The sequence below is a fragment of the Myzus persicae genome, unplaced genomic scaffold, assembly GCF_001856785.1.
Source record: "Myzus persicae strain clone G006 unplaced genomic scaffold, MPER_G0061.0, whole genome shotgun sequence".
Classification (NCBI taxonomy): domain Eukaryota; kingdom Metazoa; phylum Arthropoda; class Insecta; order Hemiptera; family Aphididae; genus Myzus; species Myzus persicae.
The window spans coordinates 918,925-943,023 of record NW_019102098.1 but is presented as its reverse complement, the minus strand read 5'-3'; the positions used below and the strand labels follow the sequence as shown (position 1 = coordinate 943,023).

The window sequence follows — 24,099 nt, the reverse complement described above, 5'->3', positions numbered from 1 at the left end:
ATAGCATTTTTTTTTTTTTTAATTAATAAATAAAGAAGAATATATTCTTTTTTAACATGGGATTGTATATTTTAATGTGATAAATAAAGATAAACACAAACTATCAAAAAAATATTCATAATTCAGCTATATCCACACTATAATTATATAAGTAATAGACATAATAGATATATTTATATTTTAATAATATACACGGCTTATTTTTTCATTAGCATGGTTCTCTTTAGCTCAACCGTTTTCCTCACATGAACTCTTCATAATCATCCACAGTATAGGCTGAAAACTCATTGTAGTCAGGAATCTGGAACACGGTAAAATAACATAGTTGTGTCAGTAAAATCTTAAAGCTCTAAAATATTATTTAGATACAAAATCAATTATTTCAATTAAATAGTCACATGATTTAAATATCAAATGTTTATTGACCATTTGTAATAATTGTTTAAATATGTACAAAAAATGTTCTATTTATTGCATAATTTAAAAATATAAAAAATATTTATTTGTCATTGCACATCTCTATTTTTTATTTTATGTATTTACCAAAAAATAGAAAAATGTAGGTTTTCCTTATTCTAGTTTAAGTATGTGTTAAAAACGTAAATTAATGCTTTTTTTTAATAAACACCAATGTCTTTCAATTTTCTAAAAGCCTGGGAAATTTGATTTTGAACATTAATAATGCAACCCATGAATAAGTTTAAGATTGAGTCAAAGATATAAATGTAATGTTTGAAGTCTGATTGAGAGAAAGATAGCGTCCAATTGAAATATAATGGATAATTATCAATACTTCTATATTGATCATTACAAAGGTAGTGAGGGCTATCAAATGGAGGAAATGGTATAGAGTTAAGGTATGAAATAGTCTAATGTGATAGGAATCCAAAAGTACAAAGGGTTCAGGAATGTATTCTACATGTTTGTTTTATAAATTAAAAATACCAGATTGGGAAAAACCGAAATTGTCAGTGAATTAACAGGTTAATAGTTACACATGTACTTGAATACACCACTTCAACTTGCTAATTTCAGTATATGGTTGCCATAGTCCCAATAATTTCTAGATGGCCAACTGTCCCAGAATGAGACTTCAATAATTTATGCTTATTTTTTTTTTTAAATTAAATATGTACTCAATCAAAGAATAATTATTTTTAAATATAAAATGTATAATGAAAAAAAAATAAACTTACAGTACTGTTGTCAAGGCGCAGTTTAGCTTTTCCTTTGCCTTTATTTTTTTTATTCTTATCACCCTTTTCTGCCTTCATTTTTTCTGTACTCATATTATCTACACTTGCTTTTAACTTCCTTAAATCATTCATTGATACTGAAACAATACAATTTGTATTTATTTATTTTCATGTGTATACCTACATTTTATTATATATACACAATTTATAATACACTTACAAGTAACAGATAAATTCCTAATAAGTTCTTCAATAAAATCAGAATAATGATCAGATTTAGAAAAACTTTGTATTTTTTTCTGAAGCGCTTGTTCAAAAACAATGAAATCTTCTTTTGATTTTGGATTCATGCGGTCTATTGAATCTTCATCACTTTCATCCACACCTAACATTTCTTTGGCTACTTCCAAATCAGCTTCTTCTTGTAGTTTCTGTTGTAATAACTTTTTTTCTTCTGGTGTCATGTTTGAATTTTCTTCTGCCTCCAAAAATTTACGCCTCATTTTTTCATTTTCTATTTTTTGTTTTCGCTAAAAATAAATATTTTAGATTATCAGAGGAAGGAATATATTGGTTTAATGACAACATGATTTAAACATTTTTTTATGGCTATAAAAATGTATTATTATTGTTCTAGTGATTTGCAAATATCAAAACCACACCAGAAAGATTCTTTTAATTAATATTTGAAGTTCAAATTTGAAAACAACTGTGGTATTCAATTAGCCCAAACACATGTAACGGAACATTCTACAATCTCTTTCTTACACTACATAGGGCTCATAGTCTACTACAGTGATTTCTAGATCATCAATTAGAATGGCAAACCCGGAGAACTCTCAACAGAATGAGAATAGGCATAGGAAGATCAAGAGATAACATGTCTAAATGAGGTTACATGAACTATTCTGATACAAAATGCCAATGCCACCAAGAACAGACAGGAGCGTTTAAATACAGGAATACACCGCTCATGGTGCGCATGCGCAATACAGTATCATCCGCACAACGCAGATGTTAGTAACTGATAAGAGCTAACTATAATAACAATAAATAATAATATATATAATTTTATTGGGTCTCAGTGATATTATACCTATTGAACATTAATTAATAATTATTAATATTTAATATTGCAATTTGCGAATTTAGTATATTTAAACTGAGTTATATAATTTGGTACATTTAGTCAGTGGTAGGTACAACATTTTTCTTCTAATTCATGCATAATTTTCCAGTTATAAAATTCTAAAAATAATAATTTTTAATATAATATAATTCAAAGTCAACTAAATTTGAATTCAATGATATAATATCATTGTACCTATACAACAAACGATTCTGATTGGAGAGGTTTTTGCTTAAAATTGTTTTGCTTTTGACCACCCAAAAGTACCAACTTGATTCACTTTCTTATCAGAAAAGATGATGAAGAAAATCAAAGCATTTTTATTGTATTAAAAAAAAAAAAACATTGTAAAATCAATACATTCATCGCTTAACTCAGAATCTAGAATACATTAGTTACTTTTAATATTTGAAATGATTATTACTTCGAAATATGAATAAATGTGTGACTTAAACAAATATTATTTTAGTGAAAAAACTTAAATTAATACCTGTAATATTATTAAATTGTAAAATTTCCTTATTGATTGACATGCCATGCTCAAAATTTAAATGATCAATCAATAGAGTTTTCTTTTTAAAACTAAGATTACTGCAACTATTACATTTTGAAAAATATGATTTTTCAAAAATATGATTTTTCAAAAATAATATTTTCTACCTTGTGGACATTTTTTTTACGTCTTTCTAGTGAGTATTTCATTGTAAAGGTTTTATTACAAATATCACAAACAAATTACATTTGTATAAAGAAATAATATATAGTGAAGTACAAAAAAGTTTTACACTAGCTAATATAGATCGGATTTTAGTATATCATATTCAGAAATTCCCACCTATTACATTTTTATAATCTTGCTTCAATCAATATGTTAGAAATAGAAGATGTCTAAATACTCTAAATTCCTATGTCATAAGTGTGTTAATGTGTCAGGTAAAATGTGTTTTACCAGTGACCTTAAATGAAATAGCACCATAAAGATAGCTTACTATTTATTAAACATTTTAGTTTGCCGCTTAAATTACTGATAACTGATAATCAACATATTATTTAATATCTACATTATGCGCAAGATAGCAAATGCGCAAGCGCACCATGAGCGGTGTATTCCTGAATTTAAACGCTCCTGAACAGACAATAGCACACCTATCAGCATGCCCAATGAATCCCAACCCATGCACGGAAAAGGACCTGTTACAAGCTAACCAAAGATCAGGGAAGGTTGCTCGTTTCTGGACAGCAGAAGGAATATGATAAATGTTGATATATTTATACCTAAAATTTAGAATTTATTTTATTTAACTGTTTATTCACATACTTAAATAACTACAAATATCATAATTATTAACTCATGATTAATATTGTATCAATTTAAAATGGTCTGTCAAAAAAAAAAAAGGAAGTCTAAAGCATTTATAATATTACGCATAGAAAACAGTTAAGTATAACTAATTTAATTAAAAAAATTGAACCCGCCAACGATCAAAATGTAAGAATTGCAATCAGGGGCCTATGCTCTACTTCAGTAGACAAACATAAAACCCCTTACAATAGGAAAGTTATTTTATCAATCAAATAGTTACATTAAGGGTAGGGGAGTACTCAAAAAAAATAAAATACTATTCAAATTTCATAGTTTATCATATATTTGAATATACTAATACAGAGTAGTTATATAGGAAAAAATATTTAGTATACATACATAAATGAATACGTATCTACAAAATTTAGCTGTTCGAGATGGAGGGCACCTACAGAAATAAAAATCGAGGGTGAGGGAGTCAAAAACTTCTGACAACAAAGTACATACTATTTTTTGTTTTTGGAAGTGTTAAGAAAAACAATAGATACTAACTAAAACAACGGAGGAAAGGACCAAGCAGTAGTTGTTTATAAGTGTCTAGTAAATACTTAATAACCTAAAACAGTAACATTTCAATACACCTAGATATTTTCAAATACTTAATTTGGAACTTTTAAGCATTTGGAGAAATTTCGAATTTGACTACAAAATAATAATAGTCAACCCTAGTTATATTTTATTTTATAAAACCTAAGAATTAAATAGGTGAGGTACCTAACTAACATCAATCTATAGAATATTAACTTGTTCACTGATATCCTAATTATATTAGACTATAAATTTAAAATAGTTTACATTTAAATTCATAGTTATAATTTCTGAACTAAATATCATCTAAATTTGGTTATTTACTGATATAACTGAGGTAAAAAATAATAATTCCAAGTACTTCTCTTTCTGCTATTTTTTGTTCCAATTTTGATTTGGTTTTTTTCTCGGGGACTTTCGTCTCAGTTTTTTTTGTTTCTTCTTCTTCTGCATCCCAGCTATCCTAAAAATAATTACAAATAACTATTTAGCGCATAGGGATCATATATTAGGTGAATATGCACTTAAAAATAATGAGAACCGTGTTTGATATTAGGAACTGTATAAAAAAATGAGTATATAAATAAAATCATTACACCTTTTAACAAAAATCTTCAGGGACCAACATAGATATTGTCAAACTGCAACCTGTTATATAATATTATTATCTTAAATTTATGAAAGGAATGTACAATTTTTTATGCACTTTATTTTCAAAAAATAAATTTATTTTAAATTTAAATATAAATCCAGTGATAAATTTATCTGAATTCATCTAGTCTGTTAAGACGATAGTTACTATCTTAAACAAAAACTTAAGTACCTTAAATCATTAACAGTCAAAAAATGTTCTATTTGTAAATAAAAATAACATAATAGGTTTAATTTGAACCACCAAGACCTTAAGCTGTTCACGGGTAAATGTTTATAAAACGCTAAGCGGTGGCTACCCAAATTCAAGTATCTTTCAAGGTACAATCATGATTTTTTCTCCAATTGTTATACTTTTGTTTCTTTGTTATTGGGTGAATCATAATGATTACTGAACTACAAACATAATTTACTTCACCATTGATTTCGAGTTTTTAATTAAAATATACCACTATTCTTTACAACCAAAAAATGGTAATAAATCTATCTCAATCATGTGTATAGATTGATTTAAAATTATGTTATTATTCAAGGCCAAATGAGCAATAGATATGTATAGATCTGTAAAGAAAGGAAAGTTATTATGTACTGAAATTTACCTCCTGAACGGGTATAATTATAAATACAGTAGTGCACGTAACAACATCTGGAAATATAGTAGTCAATTCATTATTGGACATTTGGACTTTGATAAAGGCATCCATTAAATCTTAAATTTTCATATGCTACCCCCTACAAGTACACCACATACAAGTGCTCTGTAAGCACTATGTTTTTTCTAACAGTAGTGACAATGGTATAAATTAGTTTAATTATGTACACATCATTGTCTAACCTTTATATTTTCTTCTTCATCTTCGCCTTCCCATTTGTTGAGCTTAGCACCGCCAACAATGTCAGCAACGGGAACGATAGGCTTAGCGGGTTCAAAATTATCAGCATCTGAGAAGGGGAAAAAAACCAATGAAAATAATTTTTTTTAAACTTTAATCCTTTCTCAATTGACTTCACAATTTTCCTTTTTAAGTTAAAATTGTAAATTGTATTAACATCACTCACCCCACTCCATGATCACGTGTGTCCCTTAAGCTTTTATCCACTTTACACAAATAACCTTGGACGTGATGCGTTTGTCAGAAGGGAATAATGTAGACCGCGACCGATGTGAGAATTAAGAACCGTGATGTGAATTCAGCCAATGTTCCTTTGCTCCAATCCTTAGTATTAAACATAACAAATGGGAGGAAATTTGGTAAAAGCGTATACGTATCGCAACTCGAACCAAACAAGAATTCGCCGATTCAATGCTTACGGCAAAATTTTATCGTTGCCAACCCATGGAAAGTATTATACATAAAACAGGTTGTACAACGCACCAAAAACGGAGTATCCGGCATAGACATAGTAGATTCTATTATATCTATGGTATCGGGTGGTCATCAGGCGATCAATGGCGCCAGTTCGGCCCCCAAGATAACAGCCAGATTTAATCTCATGGAATAAACGCTGAAATCGGGCCAAACGAAAACGCAGGTTAACCAACTACGAAGTATAAAACACCACTTTCATATTTTTTCATTTCATTTTTTTCCAAATTTATGTTTTTTTAAAATTCAAATATTATTCTAGTTATTGTACAGGTCAAATGTCAACTATGTTTTTTTCCTGGAAATCCGTGAGAGATAAGGACAAACTTAAATTGCCAATCCCTCAAGCTGTTTGCATGGGCATTCTGCTTCTGCTCTATGTGAGGGGTAAATCCAGTGGAACAGTTGAAAACCAGCTGATGAAAGGGATAGTGAATGCTATTTATTACAATGATGTATTTTTAATTTTCTTCTGTATTTGTACCTTCAACCTTGTATATAGATTTTACTACTTCATGCTATTTAGTATTTATAACTTTTAGGATGGTTTCTGAATTTCTGATAGAAAATTGAATCAGAACTCTTTTAAATTTTCGGAAAAACCAGCGATTTTTACAAAATATCAGTTTTTGACTAGATCGTTTTAGCATTATGGGTGTAACTCAAAATCTTATAACCTTAGATACTTTAAATGATCACTGAATGTTAATATGACAATTCCCCATATATTTCCAAAATATTTTGACTCTTGAGTTATTTGTAGATGCGAGAAATTTAAAACTTTTTTTAGCCAAAAGCTTATAAAATGTTCAATTTGTATAGCTTGATAGCTTTATGGCAATGTGCGCGTGCCCACGTGTGACCTTTATCTAAAATAAATATTATATATTTAGATGTTTTAGATTTTTTGATTACAGAATTAATAACTTATGTAGAACCTTGATTTAAAATTTAAATACTTTGCAATACAAATTGAACGTATTATATATTTTAATTGTAAAATAATTTATACATTTTAATTTGATAAATGTTGTCAAAATTTGAACTGTAATGTGTAAATGCTTATATTTCAAAATAATCTTGAGTATTAAATAATCTATAAATTATAATATAAAAGAAAACATATTATAATATTTTTATATTTTTAAACTGATATTGTAACAATAATGTGTGAGGAGCTTTGTATTAAATTTTCTAGCTATTTGACCCTACGAATAAAATTGTATTGACATTAAAAAAAAAACTTAATAAATTGAAAATGACCCTAAACAGTTCAAAACAAATCAAAATATTTTGAGTTTTATCAAACATATAAAATAAACATTTAGCATAACTTTCAAGTAGGTATTAACAACTGTTCGTTTTTAAATTACAACACAATAAGAAAATCGTTCCATGAGAAATCTAATGACTATCCACTGTTGTAAAAGTTTGAACTTCTATCTAAAAATAGAATTTGAACTTCTGGTAGATTTTATTTTTGATAAAGGTAGACTAGCTGATGAGTGATAAGTACTTATATATTAGTATGTGTATAGTAGGTACTATATTTACTATATTGAGTTTCCAAATCTTTGAAAAATAAAGAAAAATAGTTATGCATTTCTAACTCAAAATAATTTTCAAATTTTCTTGATTTTTACAAATTTTGTCAACATTTTTATTTCAGACCCTTAAAAAAATTATTGAGCGGCAATGTCGTAACTGTGGTAGGGGTCCAGGAGGCCCAGAGTATTGCTTTTTAATTTGCTACTTCACTTTTCGTATTTGTTAATGCACACACATTTAAGTTGTTAATATTAGGTCCAAATTAATGTTTGCCCATAGTATTTAAAACAAAAATATAATATTAGGTATTTATATTTATATACATTTATACCTACACTGAATTTGTATCAGTATTTACACCCATTTTTAGAGTAGTCTACCTCTACATATTATATCCTGGTCCCTAGACAGTGGCGTGTAACTTAGGGTACAAGTGTTGCTCAGGCAACACCTTAAATATGGATGGATGGGTATTGATAGAAGAAAAATAGGACATTTTATAGGTCGATATAACAGCAGTGTAATGAGGGGTAGGTCACCTAAGATTATTTGAGCAACACCTATTTTTTTTATGGTACAAGCCACTGTGCCTAGATATGAGTCACGAATATTTTAGAAATATATATTTTATTGTATTATTGATTGTAGTATAACCACATTAAATTCAGTATATGTGTTGCTTGTAATCCAAAAGGTCCATAATAACTTACTAAGAAGTCTAAAATAAATATACTAACTGTTGAAACTCCGAACGTAGGTACCTACTCTTTTCTGAAACTTTTCAAAGGGAATAAGGTTAACCAATTTTCCAGCTGTCGCATTCGTTGCAATGCCTTATAAATATAATACAAAATATTTAAGTTTTTCCGGAAAATATATGCAATATCCACGTCATGACCGTGAGGTGCAAATCACTATAAATTGTATAGCTTATACAAATTAAGCATTATGATATGCGTCTAAGCCATAAGGGTTCTTTATGTAAACATATTATTATTAAAATTATGTAAATAATTAAATTAAACAACTCGTTAGATAGGTACCTATTAAAAAAAAAAAATTGGTGAAAGACACATGATTACTGCAAGATATTATCAATAAGTATTAATAATCATTAGCAAATAAATTCAAATATAGGTTTTACTATCATCATTCATTGTAGGTATACCAATTAAAGTAGGTAAATTAGTTTAATGTTTGATTAATTGTTTATTTCTGGGAAAAATATCTTAATAATTTAATTCAATGAACCTCATATAAGATGTTCTACAGCGACCTAATAATAACATTCAAAATTACACTTTGTACAACTTGTTTTTATACCCCTATATATCAAATTCAAATTTTAATAATAATAATATCGACATTTTAACTATTATTAATGTTCGTATTATTTTTATTTTTTTTGAAATCCCCAATTATTTTGGAAAATACTGGGAACGCTTTAATTTTTATTCACTGAAGGCCCAAAGTACAAACTAAATCCAATTTGCTTTTGCTACCAGAAACAACTCTCAAAGTTGAAAATCAAAGCATATTTTTGACTGTAAAAAGTGTCTCCAGAGTAGTACAGTACACATCATTGTAAAATCAATATTTTCATCTTATGAGTTATGGTATTTAGATAGTATTAGCAAATTTTGTTTAAGTCGATGAGGAATTTGAGATAACGTGTAGATTTTTATTTAAAATGATGAAATTGTGGTGTTTTTACAATTATTTTATCTAAAACTTTAAAACTACTCAACAAGCTTAAAATAAATTAAAAATAAAATAATTGTTCTTAATGAGGAGAATAATTAATCCAAAAAGAAAGAGGCTTTTGTTTTTTCGACTCTGGCCATTAATGGTGGTTGAAATTTTGGCTTTCCCTAAAAAAAAAATACATTTACATCATATTAGGTCCTATCATTATCAACGTCAGTATGCCACACAAAATGTAAATTAATTATAAGTAGATATGCATTTTTATTACGATTTACGACTTACGTTGGATAAGTTATTTTTAAAAAGTATTAAGTTACAGTTACTTCAATCGATAAGCATTTGAATTTAAAGTATGTTTAAACTTTAAAGCAATGTAGTCGTGAAATTGTGAGATATGATATACTATTTTAAAATTTAATTTGTTTAATTTTTAGATTCTGAGCGGAGCTTTGAACGTATTGATTTTACATTGATGTGTGATTTTTTTTTTGTTTCTGTACAATAAGTAATGGAAGTAATGCTTTGATTTTGGTTTTTTGGTTTATAACTTTAAAAAAAATTACCGTAGATACATGAAATTTTCAATCAATGGTTGGATTAGCATTTTCTATAGTTTACAATTTTTAAAATATTTTGATTAAAAAAACAATATTATTATAAATCAATATATTCTTTCGATACCCTCAGAATCTAAAATGTATTTTTAGTCACTATACATTATGCCTACATGACACATATCAATATGTCATGTATAAAAGTAACACACAAAGTGTTAATGAAGCATTGACTTATTTAGTGGGCTATAAATTTATATTGACATATTATTATTGTGTATTAATTGTATCAAAAAATAAATTATATTATTTTCAGTGTTACAATCATTATTATAACCTTTTGTTAAAATAAATTATTACAGCTAAAAAATATGTATTGTTTTCATTGATTAGTCTGAAAATAATATTAATAATTACAAAAGATATGGTCAATTATGAATCAAAAAACATGTTTCCAAATACGAATCTGCCTATTAGTTATTAGTAGTTAGAAGTGGTACAGTTGTATAATTTGTGGTCTTGTTCAGTTCTATTAATGTTGATTGTGATTCATAGCGTACCTAATAGTAAGAACTAAAGACCATGGATGTTGTATGTAGTAGTTAAAAACTAGTAAAATTGTTTACAGTATTGCACTAAAAAATGCTGAAAATTGCATTTAAAAGTTGGACTAAAAAATAACTACATTTCGTTATAACTGTTTTTAATTAATTTTTTTTTTTTACTAAATAGTTTTCAAATAAATATTTAATAAAAACCTTTCACATTTGTTTTCATTTTTCTTAAATAATATTAGATTCTAGTGTTCTACAAAAAAATATAGTGTGGTACTATTATTAATGATTATCAAAATTGCTAAAATGTGTAGTAAATTACTCACTTTTTGTTCCAAGATAATGATGGCAACAACAAGTCAATAATCGATCAAATACTCCACAATCCCGAACGGTAGGTTCACAATTTCTAGATCTAACATAGCAAGTATGTGCAATGTAAGGGAAGACTTCTATAACCCAAATGTTTTAGCATAATTTAATATGTCATATTTTATCTAATTAACATAACATACCATGGTATTTCCTCTGGCAACAACAATGATCCTCAATGACATCATTGGACAAACAGTATTCGATTTCTCTTATAGTACATTCTTTGCAACCTACCCCTATCACTAATAAGAATATAAGAATAAGATAATAATATTTATATTATAACCATACAGTGTGATTTATGATTTATTTTACTTAAGTCTGGTACAATATGTTGAATTGCATTTTCAGCACTTTCCTGAGTGACACTGTGTTCAATAAGTAAATGATCATTTGATGAGTTTGTATTACCATCAGGAACACTTAATACAGTAACAAATAGTAAACTGAACAACAAATACATGGTATGTGACAACTTTTTGTAAATAAGCAGTTCTATTTATCATAATACTACTACAAAAAAAAATTAAGTGTCATGGTACATTAAGAAGATTTTCACTTTTCATTACTGATTTGTCACGCAGTGATATTTGAAAAATGAACATACCATAGTTTTCTATTTATTAAACAAAAAAGGATAAATTTTCTTTAAAATATCTTTCTTTATTTACATCAAAATACATAAACTGTGTATAAAATATTAAAATACATGTAAAAAGTCAATGTTCAAATACATAAAAAAAATGTAACAATGGACGGCATTAGTTGCAACTTAATATTAATTTCATGTATAAAAAATCAGTTTAAATTAATTTTAATTCAATACTTAAGTGATAACATTTTTCTAGTTAATTAAAACTTTTATAAGTTAACGACAGGTAAGCTTAGTACATTTATTTAATCAAAGGACATTGTTTATCATTATAATAATATACTTTTAGTGTTTCAGAAATGTGTTCCATCTTTTTTTTAATCTTTATATTAATACAAATAAATAGGCAATTTTTAAAATCTCTTTAAAACCATTCAGAAATTGTATTTGAATTTATAATTATAATATGTTATACCTTATATGTGTTATTATAACTTAATTTATGTAATTAGCTACGAATCTATTTTTCGATAAAATAACAAATAAAACAAAATAATGGAACACTTTACAACTGAATCATATCTAACTATAAAAAAAAATAATATACTTAAAGGAAAAATACTGATCAAACTATGAGATTCATTGTGTTAAGTTGAAAAAATTTTTTTTGCCACACTGGGCATTTTAATTAATTTTATTTAAGATCAAAATTATAATATTAAATAAAAAAAATAGTTATATTATTACTCATTAGATATTATATGTAAGAATTTGTTCAAAAAAGGAATTTTTAAAGATTTAGACAACTTACATATTATAGCATTCGTTAAAATTTAGCAATTTTATGTAACTTTTGGTAATAAAATATTAGTATAATTAGTGAATTAATTACAATAATCATCAGGTATGCTTTAGATAGTTAGCCACTCAGTGTGATATTACAATAATATGTCCATATCTATAATCAAAAATAACTATCTACTTAAAATTGCCACCCGGTGCAGACACACCGCTTGCACGTGCCTTAAGCCAAACCTGATAATCATATCAGTCAATGTATATAAACTATAAAAGAATCTGGGAAATATAAGTGACTTATGCCTTTCTAATTAGTTGTACTACACATTATAGGATCTTATTAAGAGAACAAAATTTAGAAATACTAGTATGTGAGTTTTTTCTATGATTGTATAGCTACAAATTTATTTCTAGTAGAAGGCCTAGATAGTAGGTAGCAACATGCAAACGTGCATTTCTTAAAATGTTATTATTATTAATATATATATATTATAAGTTTTATTATGTAAGCTGATGTAAAAATATTTTAGCCAGTCTTGGAATATCTAATTCAATGTTTTAAAAATATTTCTTAAAGTTTATTAAATGTAGGTTTTTAAAGATGTGCGTTAAATTAATACTTAAATTTAAACTAAAACATACCAAATAATAAAATTTTACTATGTAATGAAATTATTGTAAATGTTAATTACAATAATAGTAATAATAGAGATACATTTTATTGGAATAGACAATTGAACAGCGTTATTGAAAATTGGGCAATAGGGACATTGACTACTACCGCATACTTCACAAATATTCAACAAATATGTTGGTAAAGCATCAAATATTGTTTCGTTGAATCGTTCTAAAGAAACAAATTATACATTTATTATAATTTAAATCAGTAAAATGTTTTAAAATAAATTTTAATAATTTAAATAAATAAAAACATACCAGGAGCATAATAATCATACACACGGACGGGAAGATAACGTGACATATTTGCAACAGGATACCATCTTTCAACAGTAAATTTAACACAAGTTTCTGAATCGTCCAACTATTAATACATAAAAAAATGAATTAATTTTTCAGCTGCATGCATATAAGAATATATAAGTATGATATTACATAATCAAAATAAAACAACAGCTTTCCAGGGAAAAATCGAGCTCTTTGTAAATTTGGAACAGTTCTTTGCAATACATAAGCATCTAAATTTTGTTGTTGAATTATATATCCAGTTGGAATAGCAACATCCAACACAGCCAGTCCAGATCTAGGAGACTCTTCTATGTAAGTCCATCTAAATTATAAATCATTTAGTAACTCAAGTCAAATTACTGTATCTGTATTATTAATACTTTTGACAACTTCGATAAGTAATATGAGACTGATTGCGACCATGAAAATCTGCACGTGTTATTATTCCAAAGGCTTGTTCAGGTGGCGTTGTTTGGAATTTTGCCACATCTACATTATATTGGACGGACATTTGTAAAATTGCATAACCTGAACCTTTAGCTTGCACTTTAACAGTACCCCAAGCTTGTGGAATCTAAATTAAAAGTAAAGAATTTAAATTCAAGACCTGAAGGAAACATTAAAAGTTATTTTTACCTCTATTTTTTGTAATTGAGCAATATTTTCACTGTTGACTTTCAATATTTTTGTTTTTCCTGAAAGAGCTGTAGCTTCGACAGTAACAGTCAATGTAAATACATCTCGAAGTCTGTTTCTGTTTGTATATTCAATTAGAGCTTTCATGGCAATAGCCGTATCTTGAGTGGAGGCCCAACCACCATCAGTAAGTCTTTGAGAATTCAACCACTTAACAACATCATCAGCATAAGGTTCTTTTCTTGCAACATAAACAAGTAAGGCATATGCTGTTGTTTCTATATTAATAGAGTCATATTTATATGGCAAACGTGGTAATAAAAATGGTTTCTGATTTTCCATTTTTGTTGGTGGCAATGGTACGAATTCTTTACCCCAATACATCAATCCACCTACAATAAAGTTCAAGTAAAATACTCTAAAATACCATGAATAAATAAAAAATACAAAACATACCTTCTCTCCTAGCATGATGAGATAATAATGTGAATGCATATTCAGCAAATGATGACTTGGTCAACATTAATGCATAAGTAACAAGTGCAATTTCATACGGTTCACCAGTCATATTTAATAAATTCATATTTTTTTCTAAATACTTAACAGCTCGACTTTCACCTTGAGCCAATTTGGAACCAAGACCCTATCAAAAATAGTTATACACATGAATTAAATGAAACAGATATATAAAATATATATTAACCAACCCCTGATAAATCTTTTGCAGTTGTCAATGTTATGAGAACTTGTGCAGTTAATGATATATTTGAAAATCTCTGTTGTCTATTTTTTCCAAACAAAATTGATCTATGCATTGAGCTATTAACTTTGCGGTCAGGAAATCCTGTCACATCATAAAATGAACCTTCTTCAGTTTGATGTTTCAGCACCCACATTAAAGCTTTTGAAATTACCTAATTGTTTAATAATTTAATTTTAATATATTAATATTTAAAATATTATTTTACTAAGAAACATTTATTAATTACCTGTGGATCAATAAAAATGAAATTTTCCCACTCATAGAAGTTTGCTTCCTGAAACACTCTAGCACAATACGAAGTCAACCATACACTTGGATAAGACATATTCCTAAAATTATAACTTTAATATTAGAAGAAAAAAAAATAATCATAGAGGAAAAATCATACCAATCACTTCTAAAAAGACTAAATGATCCATCTTTGTTCATGAATGATAACATACGCTGATATCCAATATTTAAATGGTAGAATGATTGCTTCTCCAATGTTCTATCACGTTGATTTGCATATCTCATGTAAATTGTTGTATATAAATTAGCCGCAAAACTAAACATTGTTTGTTCAGCAGCATCCTGATAATAAAAAATTAAAATGAAACAAGTAACCAATAGGTACTGTACTACTGTGAATGCTAATAAAATGTTAAATATTACCATGGGTAAATTAAGCAAAGATGTTGCGTTAACAGGCATAGTAGGAAAAATTGGTCCAACGACATCACCGACTAATGAAAGATGTGCTTTGTTTGATCCATAAACATAATAACGATCTATACTGTATGGAATAATTGGAGTTTCAGTCACATTTACATGCAAATATTGGAAAACATAAGCTCTGTTACTAAGATCCAAGATCATTGACTGATGTCTATACTGAGGCACTCCATCAGACTAAAAAAATGATATCATTTAACTTTTAGTATAAAAATAAATAATAAATATTTAAAAAATGAACATACATCAACATGTAAATGTCTAGTCACTCGATCACTAGCTATTAGTGAAGTAGCTTCAATATTTATGGTAATATCACCAAGTTTTGTTGGTACCACAGGTAGATAAACAGTTTCTGCATCTTGTGCTTTAATATAAACAAAGAATTGATGATGACCATGAGATGTTCTAGGATTGTATGAGTTTACCTTAGAACATAAAAAAAGTCGCAAAATAAGCATATAATAATAGGATACAATTTGTATATGGTATTTCATACTATTCCATCTTCTTCGACATGAACAAATTTATATGATTCTGAACCCAATAAAACAACTACAGCTTCAACACTATTGGCCATGTAGTTAAAAACAGTGACACGAATTCCAATCTGTTCACCTTCTTTACAATGTGTAGGCATTTCAACATTCATAAAAAATGGTAATACCCCAACATACTGCAAAATGGATTATTCATAAATAATAATATTAATACGTATGACATTATAAAACATTTACTCACTTCAATGGGCTTTTTGATCATACCAAAACCTTTCGTAGGACTTAAACTAAATGCAGTTATCATCCAATTTGCAGGTCGATAAGGAACATCTAAATCAAATATGAATCGTCCATGAGGTCCGATATTAATATCTCGCCACATCCATACATTATCATAATGTCTTTGAAGATGATTGTAGCGGAACTTTCGAAAGTTATTGAATTCTGTACGATTGTACAATGGACCTAATACATTTGGGAAATAAAAAGTTACATTATATAATATTAATAATTAAATATAGCAAATAAATATAATATTTCAACCTAAATTGTGTAGTTTAAAAGTTTAAAATGCAAAAAAAACAGTTACTTCATAATTTTAAATTACCTTAGGGATATATACTTAGAATTTAGATAAATGCATATTGCTTATACCATTGTACTTCTAAATAAAGTAAAATATTTTTGAGAATAAATAGAAAATTTTTTTTAAACTTGAATTTAGTGCCTTACAATTGTTAGAACATAAATTATTGAAAAAACATTTGGACAATGACGGTTAGGTTAGGCATTTATACTGGATCATAATAAATTAGTTTTTTTTAATATCTTAATATTATAAATTTACACAGAGCTTCATCAGTCCCATCATCACAATCAATATGGCCATCACATTTTCTATTCGCCAAGTAACAACGTCCACTTAGACATTCAGCATATCCTAGAGTTTGGTTACACAAAGTAACTCGTCGTGGTAGAATAACATCAGTAAATACAACTACACCAGCAAATCTAAAAACAAGTATTATAAATAGTATAGACTTTTAATGATAATTTATTGGAAGTACAAAATTAATAAATCTAATAAGATATTTCATAGATTAAATAACACTATAGATCGGCAACGCCAATGTAATCATTAATCGATCATTATTTTAATTTAGATTTGATTTACTAGTTACTAGTGGTATTTGGTGGTAGAAGATGGATAAACTTGTTTCCTACTTATTCCTGCCACTTGCATCACTTACAAGTAAAATCCAAATTAAAATAATGAGCGATAAATGATTGCATTAGAATTGCACATCTATAGTGTTATTTTATCCATGGTTATACATAGTATTATTTTTTTTGGTAGTATACTAACTCAAATGTACGGTTAGCATCTATTCCAAAAGTAGATGATGGAAAATAAACTATTTCATCGGGAGAACCTTCATGAGAAAGCCATGTGTGCATAATTGTACCATTTGTATCCTCATCAAATCTTTCCATTTTAGTCAAAATCTAAGTTACAATAAATAAGTTAATTTCAAAAATTCACTTTGAAAACATATCACAAATTTTACTTTTGCATATGTTAATTCATTCCCTGCTTGTAGACCATAGAATGGATAATCCAAACTGGACAATCCAACATAAGCTCCCGGTTCACCATATATTGCTACTTCAATCTTTTCTCCACTTCTGCTTTTACGATCGTTAATAAAAACAGTGAACTGTAATGAAATACAATTAAAACTTTTAATAGTACACAAAAGACCTTTGATTAGGATTTATAAATATAAACGATATTATATTAATAAACTAATAATTTTTTAGTGTAATAAATATAATATGAACTTTTAAGTTCTAATATCATAATCTGATAATTAAAGACATAAACAGGTATGTATGTAAAAATCTACAGACAACTGACATGGTAAGCATGATATTGATATTTTTCCAACGACTGGCCACAGTATATCTAGCCGGAATATGACCAGAATATGTATAGCTGTATTAATTTTTTGCAAATGGACAAAAACCCAATACTATGAGAAACCCAAATTGCTAACAGTTAATCTTAGAAATTACTTGACCAATTTCAATAATTTTGTATTAATCGATTCCTAGAGATTTTTTTTCAACTCCTATATGCTGCTATAATAATAATTAATGGTAGCTCACACATGAATTTCATTTTGGTTAACAGAATTCATATATTTTTGGTTTATATAAACAGTTGCCATTGATTACACATAATTTTACTATTATAATTAATAGAAATATAGCATAATATTTTTAAATTTATTTGAAACAATATTTAACTGACTTTTTTTTATTTATATTTTTGTTGTAACTTACATTATTTCTTGATATTCCATTTACAGGGAAAGTTAAACTATCTGCAACTACATCCCCAAATTTACCAACATGATACACAAGAATAGTAGCAGCTGGTGCCATTTCAGCTGATAAAGTAACAGCAAATGTTCGGATTGTTGAAGCATGAGTAACTTCTTGTCCAGTTAATAATATCAAACCTTTTGATAGCATGATATAATCAAATGATTCCAAATAGTAATTGCTTTGTACATGGAACACTATAAACTGCCCAACCTATAAATTAATATAAAATATTATATGAATTAACAAAACAGCAAGAACAATGAAATTGATAGAAATATCTCATTGCTTTTGATTCAAGCCAAATATTTTAGTATTTTATTTTGTTTTAATGTTATGCTCAGAGAAGCACTATAGAGAATTCACTGATTTTTTTGTAGAATAAAATCCTATATTATTACTAAGTAAATTGTATAATATTATTGTGATTAAAAGTAATTTATTTCACTACTAGTCTATATTGTATACAATATAATAATGTACTCTAAATGTATCCACAAATAATATTTTTAAATTACAACCAAATAATTACAATTGTTATTGTAGGTTTTCATATGTAATTTGAACTTAAAATGTGTGTAAAAAAAACTATAATTATATATTTTTTGGTTATAGTACAAATTATTTATAAGAATCCTTGCTTTAAATTTTAAATTCTCGGCTATACAAATTAAATATCTTATAAATTTTATTAAATTACAAAAATAAAAATAAGAACATTTTCGAGGTTTTGTAAAATTTTTAACTTAATATAATTTTTAAAAATAATTGTGCCTCAATTGTGAACTCATGAAAAATAATTGTGGATTTATGTTCAACTTATTTTTTAATTTCCACTAACAACATTTTGTGAGGAATGTTTTGTTAAATAATAATTTTTATTGTGAATAATTTAAAAAAAAAAAAACCTAATAAGAGTCATAATATTTTGAAAACTGTATGGTGCATAAAAATTGCAAATTATATAAACATTCAGTGAAAATTGCACTGTTACTTTCTTTTAATGTTACTCAAAAACTGGTTTTGCATAAAAATGTCAGTTTTTCCTAAATTTTTGTTTGTCTTTCTGACGCTTTTGAAATCTTAAGGGAATTTTTTACTTTTGACCCCTTGAATTATCAACTAGATTCACTTTCCTACCAGAAAAAATGCTGTTAAAGAAAATCGAAGCATTTTTAGTGTCCTGAAAGGTAAATTACACACACACACACACAAAAAGCATTGTTATAAATTCATACAATCATTGCTCTGTTCAGATTCTAAAAATCTTAAAAAAACGTTATTGGTAACCAAACTACTATTATGCAGAGCGAAACAACTAATTTATAGCATAGATATTAGATTATAAAAACTAATTGATAATAATACCTTGGCATCTTTAGTTGAAGTCCAAACTTTAAGGTGGTGTTGGCTAGGTGAATAATGAGTAAATAAAAGTAATTCTGTAGTTGATCTTTCACCATACATGTCTTTAAATGAAGCATATATTTTCATTGATTCAATATCTTTTAATATTTCAGAAGCACGTTTATCATTTTCAAGACCTAAAAAATAATTAATAGAATACATGATTTTATTTTTAATATTAATAATACATTTCATTTATACAAAACTTACCTAATTCTGTACGTAAATATAATTTCATTTCAAATACTCCTTCATGATCTGTTGACATTTTTAACATTCTCGTATCAATAGATCTGCGTCCGCCGGATTTCATCACAACTTCAGCAGACATATCTAAACGACCAAGCAACAACCTGTATCTATCTAATGGCGATCCATCATGATGAGAAACTGTAATCTAATTAATGATATTTATAACGTTATTAAATGAAAAATTAATACGCTGATAAAATATGTAAGTAGCAATCATAATAATTGTTGTTAATAATTATACTTACATAAATCGAAAATGGCATAGCAGGTTTAAAAACTTGTGGTGAACCACCCAAAAATGCAACTCGAACAGAAGAATTGAAAAATCTTGCAGTTGAATAACCTTCTATAATTTCATTTAAGTATCTTTCTCCAACTGTTGCTGTTATAGTTACCTCAGTCTCTTCTAAGGTAGAAACTAATTGTTGTAACTCACTTAAAGGATATCTGAACTTATAAACACCATAAAACTGAAAATAAAAATTTTAAATAATCAATAAACTAAAAATTGTAATGTAATTAAAATTATGAGAGTAGGAGTTTATAAAATGTGTTTAAATTTACTATATAAATTATATAAATTAAAAACCACTAACCCATTGTAAATGTGGTATTTGATTTATTCTTGAATATTCAGATTGTTTAGGATACCAAGAAGGATGTTCTTCGTCCTGAAGAAAACATATAAGTAATAATAAATAAATTAGTATTCCACTAACCCTTATACAGTTAATTTAACTCACAAAACTCAAATATTTTTCAATTACAGGACCATCATAATTTTTAAACCCATTTTTGAGAGGTCGTATGGTAGCTTTTAAGGTGAGATTTCCTCTTACAGGTCCTCCACTAGTGTAATTTGCCATTACATAGCCACTTAAATATTTATCCGAATCGAGAAAATAAGCAGCCATTGTAACATTAACCTGATTAATAATGTAATAAATGAATAATAAAATAGTTAAGCATTAATGATAGAACAAGTTAAATATACCTCAAAACGGGTTTGATAATATTCTTCTACTAAAAATGTAGCTTCTTCAATCTGCCCCTGAGCTACTACCTGAATGGTCCATTCTCCAAATACAGGCTGATCAGACATTTCATAATTTAAACTTACACAACCAAAGTTAGACTGTAAAAATAATTTTTTTTAATAAAAAAACAAAGGTAGTCACTAACATTTTTATAAATAAATATATACTTGTCTTGAAAGCCAACGCCTCATAATATAACGATTTGGATCTAAGATGTATACATCAACAGGATTGTCAAAAGCTTTTAATTCTGTATTAATTGGAATTGCTCGGAAATAAACTAAAATGAGTAATATTCGTTTTTATTTATATTATATACATCTAAAATGTTTAGCACTCCTTCAAAATATACATACCAATATCAGATTGTTTATATATTGGTTTATCAGTTTGTATAAATATTGTCATAGATCGTTGTGAAAAATTTAATCGGGTTTCATTATTAAATGCATATCCACCAATGATGCCATCGTATAAGCCCTCTACTCTTAGTTTATAATCGCCAGTAACACTTGTAGTTGGAATCTACATTTAGCAACATATATATGTAATAGGTTATATTTTTTTTATATATTTGAGAAACTAATCTAATATTGATTCTAACCAATAGTAATAATGTTTCTTGAATTCCTTCTTTGATTACACTTATATCAGAAGCTAATTCAACTCCATTTCTTTGAATTGAAGCTCTAACAGAAATTGGTTGTTTGGCTTTATAAACAGTGACTGATATTTTATACACTTGACCTGGTCTAACCATCCGACTTGCAACCACAAAAAAATTCCTAAAAAGATCAAAAATTAAAATTGATACAATAATATTCCATTTCTACATTATAAACACTAAACAGTAAAAATTGCTTACGCATCAGGGATAATTATGTTATTATCATAATTATTTTTCCAATCATATAAATTATTGAATGATTTATCGTTTTGTGATTTTGTTGTACGTAAATAATCATTTTCTTGAGAAACTTTGTATGTTGGCAGTGAATAGTCTTGTCCCAAACAAAGTTTTAAAATTAAAATAATTATCATATAAATAGACATCATTTTGGAAAATCTGAAAATGTAATAGAACACATTTGAAAAAAAAACACATTTGACTGTTAATTTAATTATATTATGTCTAAATGCCTAATTACTGCTTTGCTAATAGCTGATATTAAAAGATGGATAGCAAAAGTTCAATAAATAATTGGTACTATCCACTTACACGAGACTATGACTATTATCGTGACTTTCACGGTTGTTGCGTGAAACATCATAACCCTGTTATCTAAGACTACCAAAATGTGCTCACTTTTTAATTATCACAGACTACTTTATTTTTATTTTTATACTATATTAAAGTTCTTTGATAGTTTATTTTATACATAGGTATTGTCACATTCAAATTATATAAAGAAAAATGAAATACAGAAAAGATTTAAATACACAGTAATTATTTATAACACATTTTATTTACATGATATATGCCACACTCGGCATACTGTCACTGAAAATAATAAAATAATAATACTAAAAATAATATTATTGTTATTATCGTCAAACACGAAAAAAATGGTAAATCCACAAATAAAATAATGATAATCACTACATTATAAGATGTTAAAGAAAAAATTAGAATAAGAAATGATGTTTACACAAAAATGAAATGTTTTATGACATAATTCATTTGCGACTCTAGAACGCAGAGCATGGATGTCGTTCAGCTACTGTGATAGGATAGTAGCGATCGCAGAGGTAGTCTTGGGTAGTAGTCGCGACAATAGCCGTAGTCTCGTACAACAGAAAGTAACATTTTGGTGGTTTTAGATAACAGGATTGGGATGTAGAACCACACTGTTGTAGCATATTTGTCGCTTTAGTAAGGTTGTTAGTTGCTAACATATATATTTGCTCTTTTCAGCCGCCTGGTTCAAAGATCAACTTACTATTGATATAGGTAAATGTTAAAATACATAGTTGGTTCCTATAAAGATTTCATTGAAAGCTTTTAAAACTAATTTAATATGTAAATGAAATGGTATCTAAATAGGTAAGACACTAAGACAAGCTGAAATTCAAATGGACACACTATCAAATTAAAAGTAATCAACAGGTAGTTGGTATGTTGGGAAAATTCTATCATCTAAAACATTTATATTAACAAATATATTTATCAGTTATAATGAAAAAAAAAGTATTATGTTTATAAAATATGAGGATTAGGAATTTATATGGCTACATGCATTTATCTATATCTACAGAACAAAAGATAGTATAGGTATTTATATACCACAATAATATCTTAAATTTATTTCTATGATGTCATACAATACAAATCATTAATTTAGAGCATCAATAATTAAAATTCAAACAATGCAAGTTACAACTATGCACATCGTTCGTTTCTATTAACTATGATCGAAGTACAAAAGGTTTACGCCCAAACATGATAAATACCTTAGGTTTAAATTCCATTAACGAATTATCATACACTGCATAGTTTTAGGTGCATAGAAAGCAACACTTATAAATTGACCTGAAAATATTAAAAACAAATAACAACAATACTACACAAAATCGTATACTATAACTTGAAATAAAAAAAATATAAAAGTATCAATTAAACTCACGAGACGTAAATTATAATAGTTTATTTACTAACAAAAATTTAACGTAACCTGTTCGCCGTCCAGTGTCCGGTGAAGCTACGATGGGCAGAGGACAGGTGGTTAGCCCCGCCCCGGAGATTAGTTGAATATTTTGATATCTTGATAACAAAATAAAATAGAATACTCACACAGCGATCTCTAGTGAATTATTTCTAATAGTCGTTCATATTTAAAAACCACTAATAATACCAACAGACTCCGCTACTTATTCAGTCGTTAATTTATTCACGTGATGCAATATACAATATGACAACAAATAGGCAAATAGCTAATCTTTAAATTTGCTCATATTGGAGTAAAGTAAATTTTTTCCCAACACCCATCCTATTTTATAAAATAATTTAATGAAAAAAAAATAATAGGTAATTATTCGAAGTATAAAATAGGTATTATTTATAAATATAAATACGA

General features: G+C 27.2%; 3 protein-coding genes across 5 annotated transcripts; all 3 read right to left on the bottom strand.

Annotated features, from left to right (window-relative positions):
* Positions 1 to 121: 121 nt before the first annotated feature.
* LOC111031240 (eukaryotic translation initiation factor 3 subunit J) lies at positions 122 to 6,185 on the bottom strand. Its single transcript, XM_022311112.1, has 6 exons — positions 5,927 to 6,185; positions 5,703 to 5,809; positions 4,578 to 4,679; positions 1,417 to 1,726; positions 1,197 to 1,333; positions 122 to 301 (listed from the first exon to the last, which is right to left on the bottom strand). The coding sequence occupies exons 1-6, from the start codon at positions 5,934 to 5,936 to the stop codon at positions 242 to 244; spliced, it is 726 nt and encodes a 241-aa protein (XP_022166804.1). The 5' UTR covers positions 5,937 to 6,185; the 3' UTR covers positions 122 to 241.
* Positions 6,186 to 9,171: 2,986 nt separating this feature from the next.
* On the bottom strand, positions 9,172 to 11,602 carry LOC111031216. The gene is made up of 4 exons (XM_022311071.1): positions 11,288 to 11,602; positions 11,113 to 11,214; positions 10,924 to 11,049; positions 9,172 to 9,653 (listed from the first exon to the last, which is right to left on the bottom strand). Exons 1-4 carry the CDS (start codon positions 11,433 to 11,435, stop codon positions 9,535 to 9,537), a joined length of 495 nt encoding a protein of 164 aa, XP_022166763.1. The 5' UTR covers positions 11,436 to 11,602; the 3' UTR covers positions 9,172 to 9,534.
* Positions 11,603 to 12,664: 1,062 nt separating this feature from the next.
* On the bottom strand, positions 12,665 to 23,750 carry LOC111031192 (CD109 antigen). 3 transcript variants are annotated; one of them, XM_022311032.1, is made up of 29 exons: positions 23,650 to 23,750; positions 23,477 to 23,555; positions 21,891 to 22,091; positions 21,630 to 21,810; positions 21,382 to 21,550; positions 21,193 to 21,305; positions 20,983 to 21,123; positions 20,732 to 20,914; positions 20,585 to 20,659; positions 20,234 to 20,458; positions 19,947 to 20,133; positions 19,698 to 19,873; positions 18,288 to 18,542; positions 17,510 to 17,659; positions 17,308 to 17,447; positions 16,789 to 16,952; positions 16,183 to 16,406; positions 15,941 to 16,117; positions 15,687 to 15,869; positions 15,382 to 15,618; positions 15,116 to 15,300; positions 14,954 to 15,056; positions 14,672 to 14,878; positions 14,421 to 14,607; positions 13,965 to 14,356; positions 13,709 to 13,902; positions 13,476 to 13,650; positions 13,299 to 13,404; positions 12,665 to 13,209 (listed from the first exon to the last, which is right to left on the bottom strand). In XM_022311032.1, exons 3-29 carry the CDS (start codon positions 22,079 to 22,081, stop codon positions 13,022 to 13,024), a joined length of 4,908 nt encoding a protein of 1,635 aa, XP_022166724.1. In that variant the 5' UTR covers positions 22,082 to 22,091; positions 23,477 to 23,555; positions 23,650 to 23,750; the 3' UTR covers positions 12,665 to 13,021. The 3 variants fall into 3 exon arrangements, with proteins under 3 accessions (XP_022166724.1, XP_022166727.1, XP_022166725.1); XM_022311035.1 differs by having other exon boundaries at positions 13,022 to 13,209; positions 23,698 to 23,715; XM_022311033.1 differs by having other exon boundaries at positions 13,022 to 13,209; positions 23,682 to 23,700.
* Between the last annotated feature and the right edge of the window lie 349 nt (positions 23,751 to 24,099).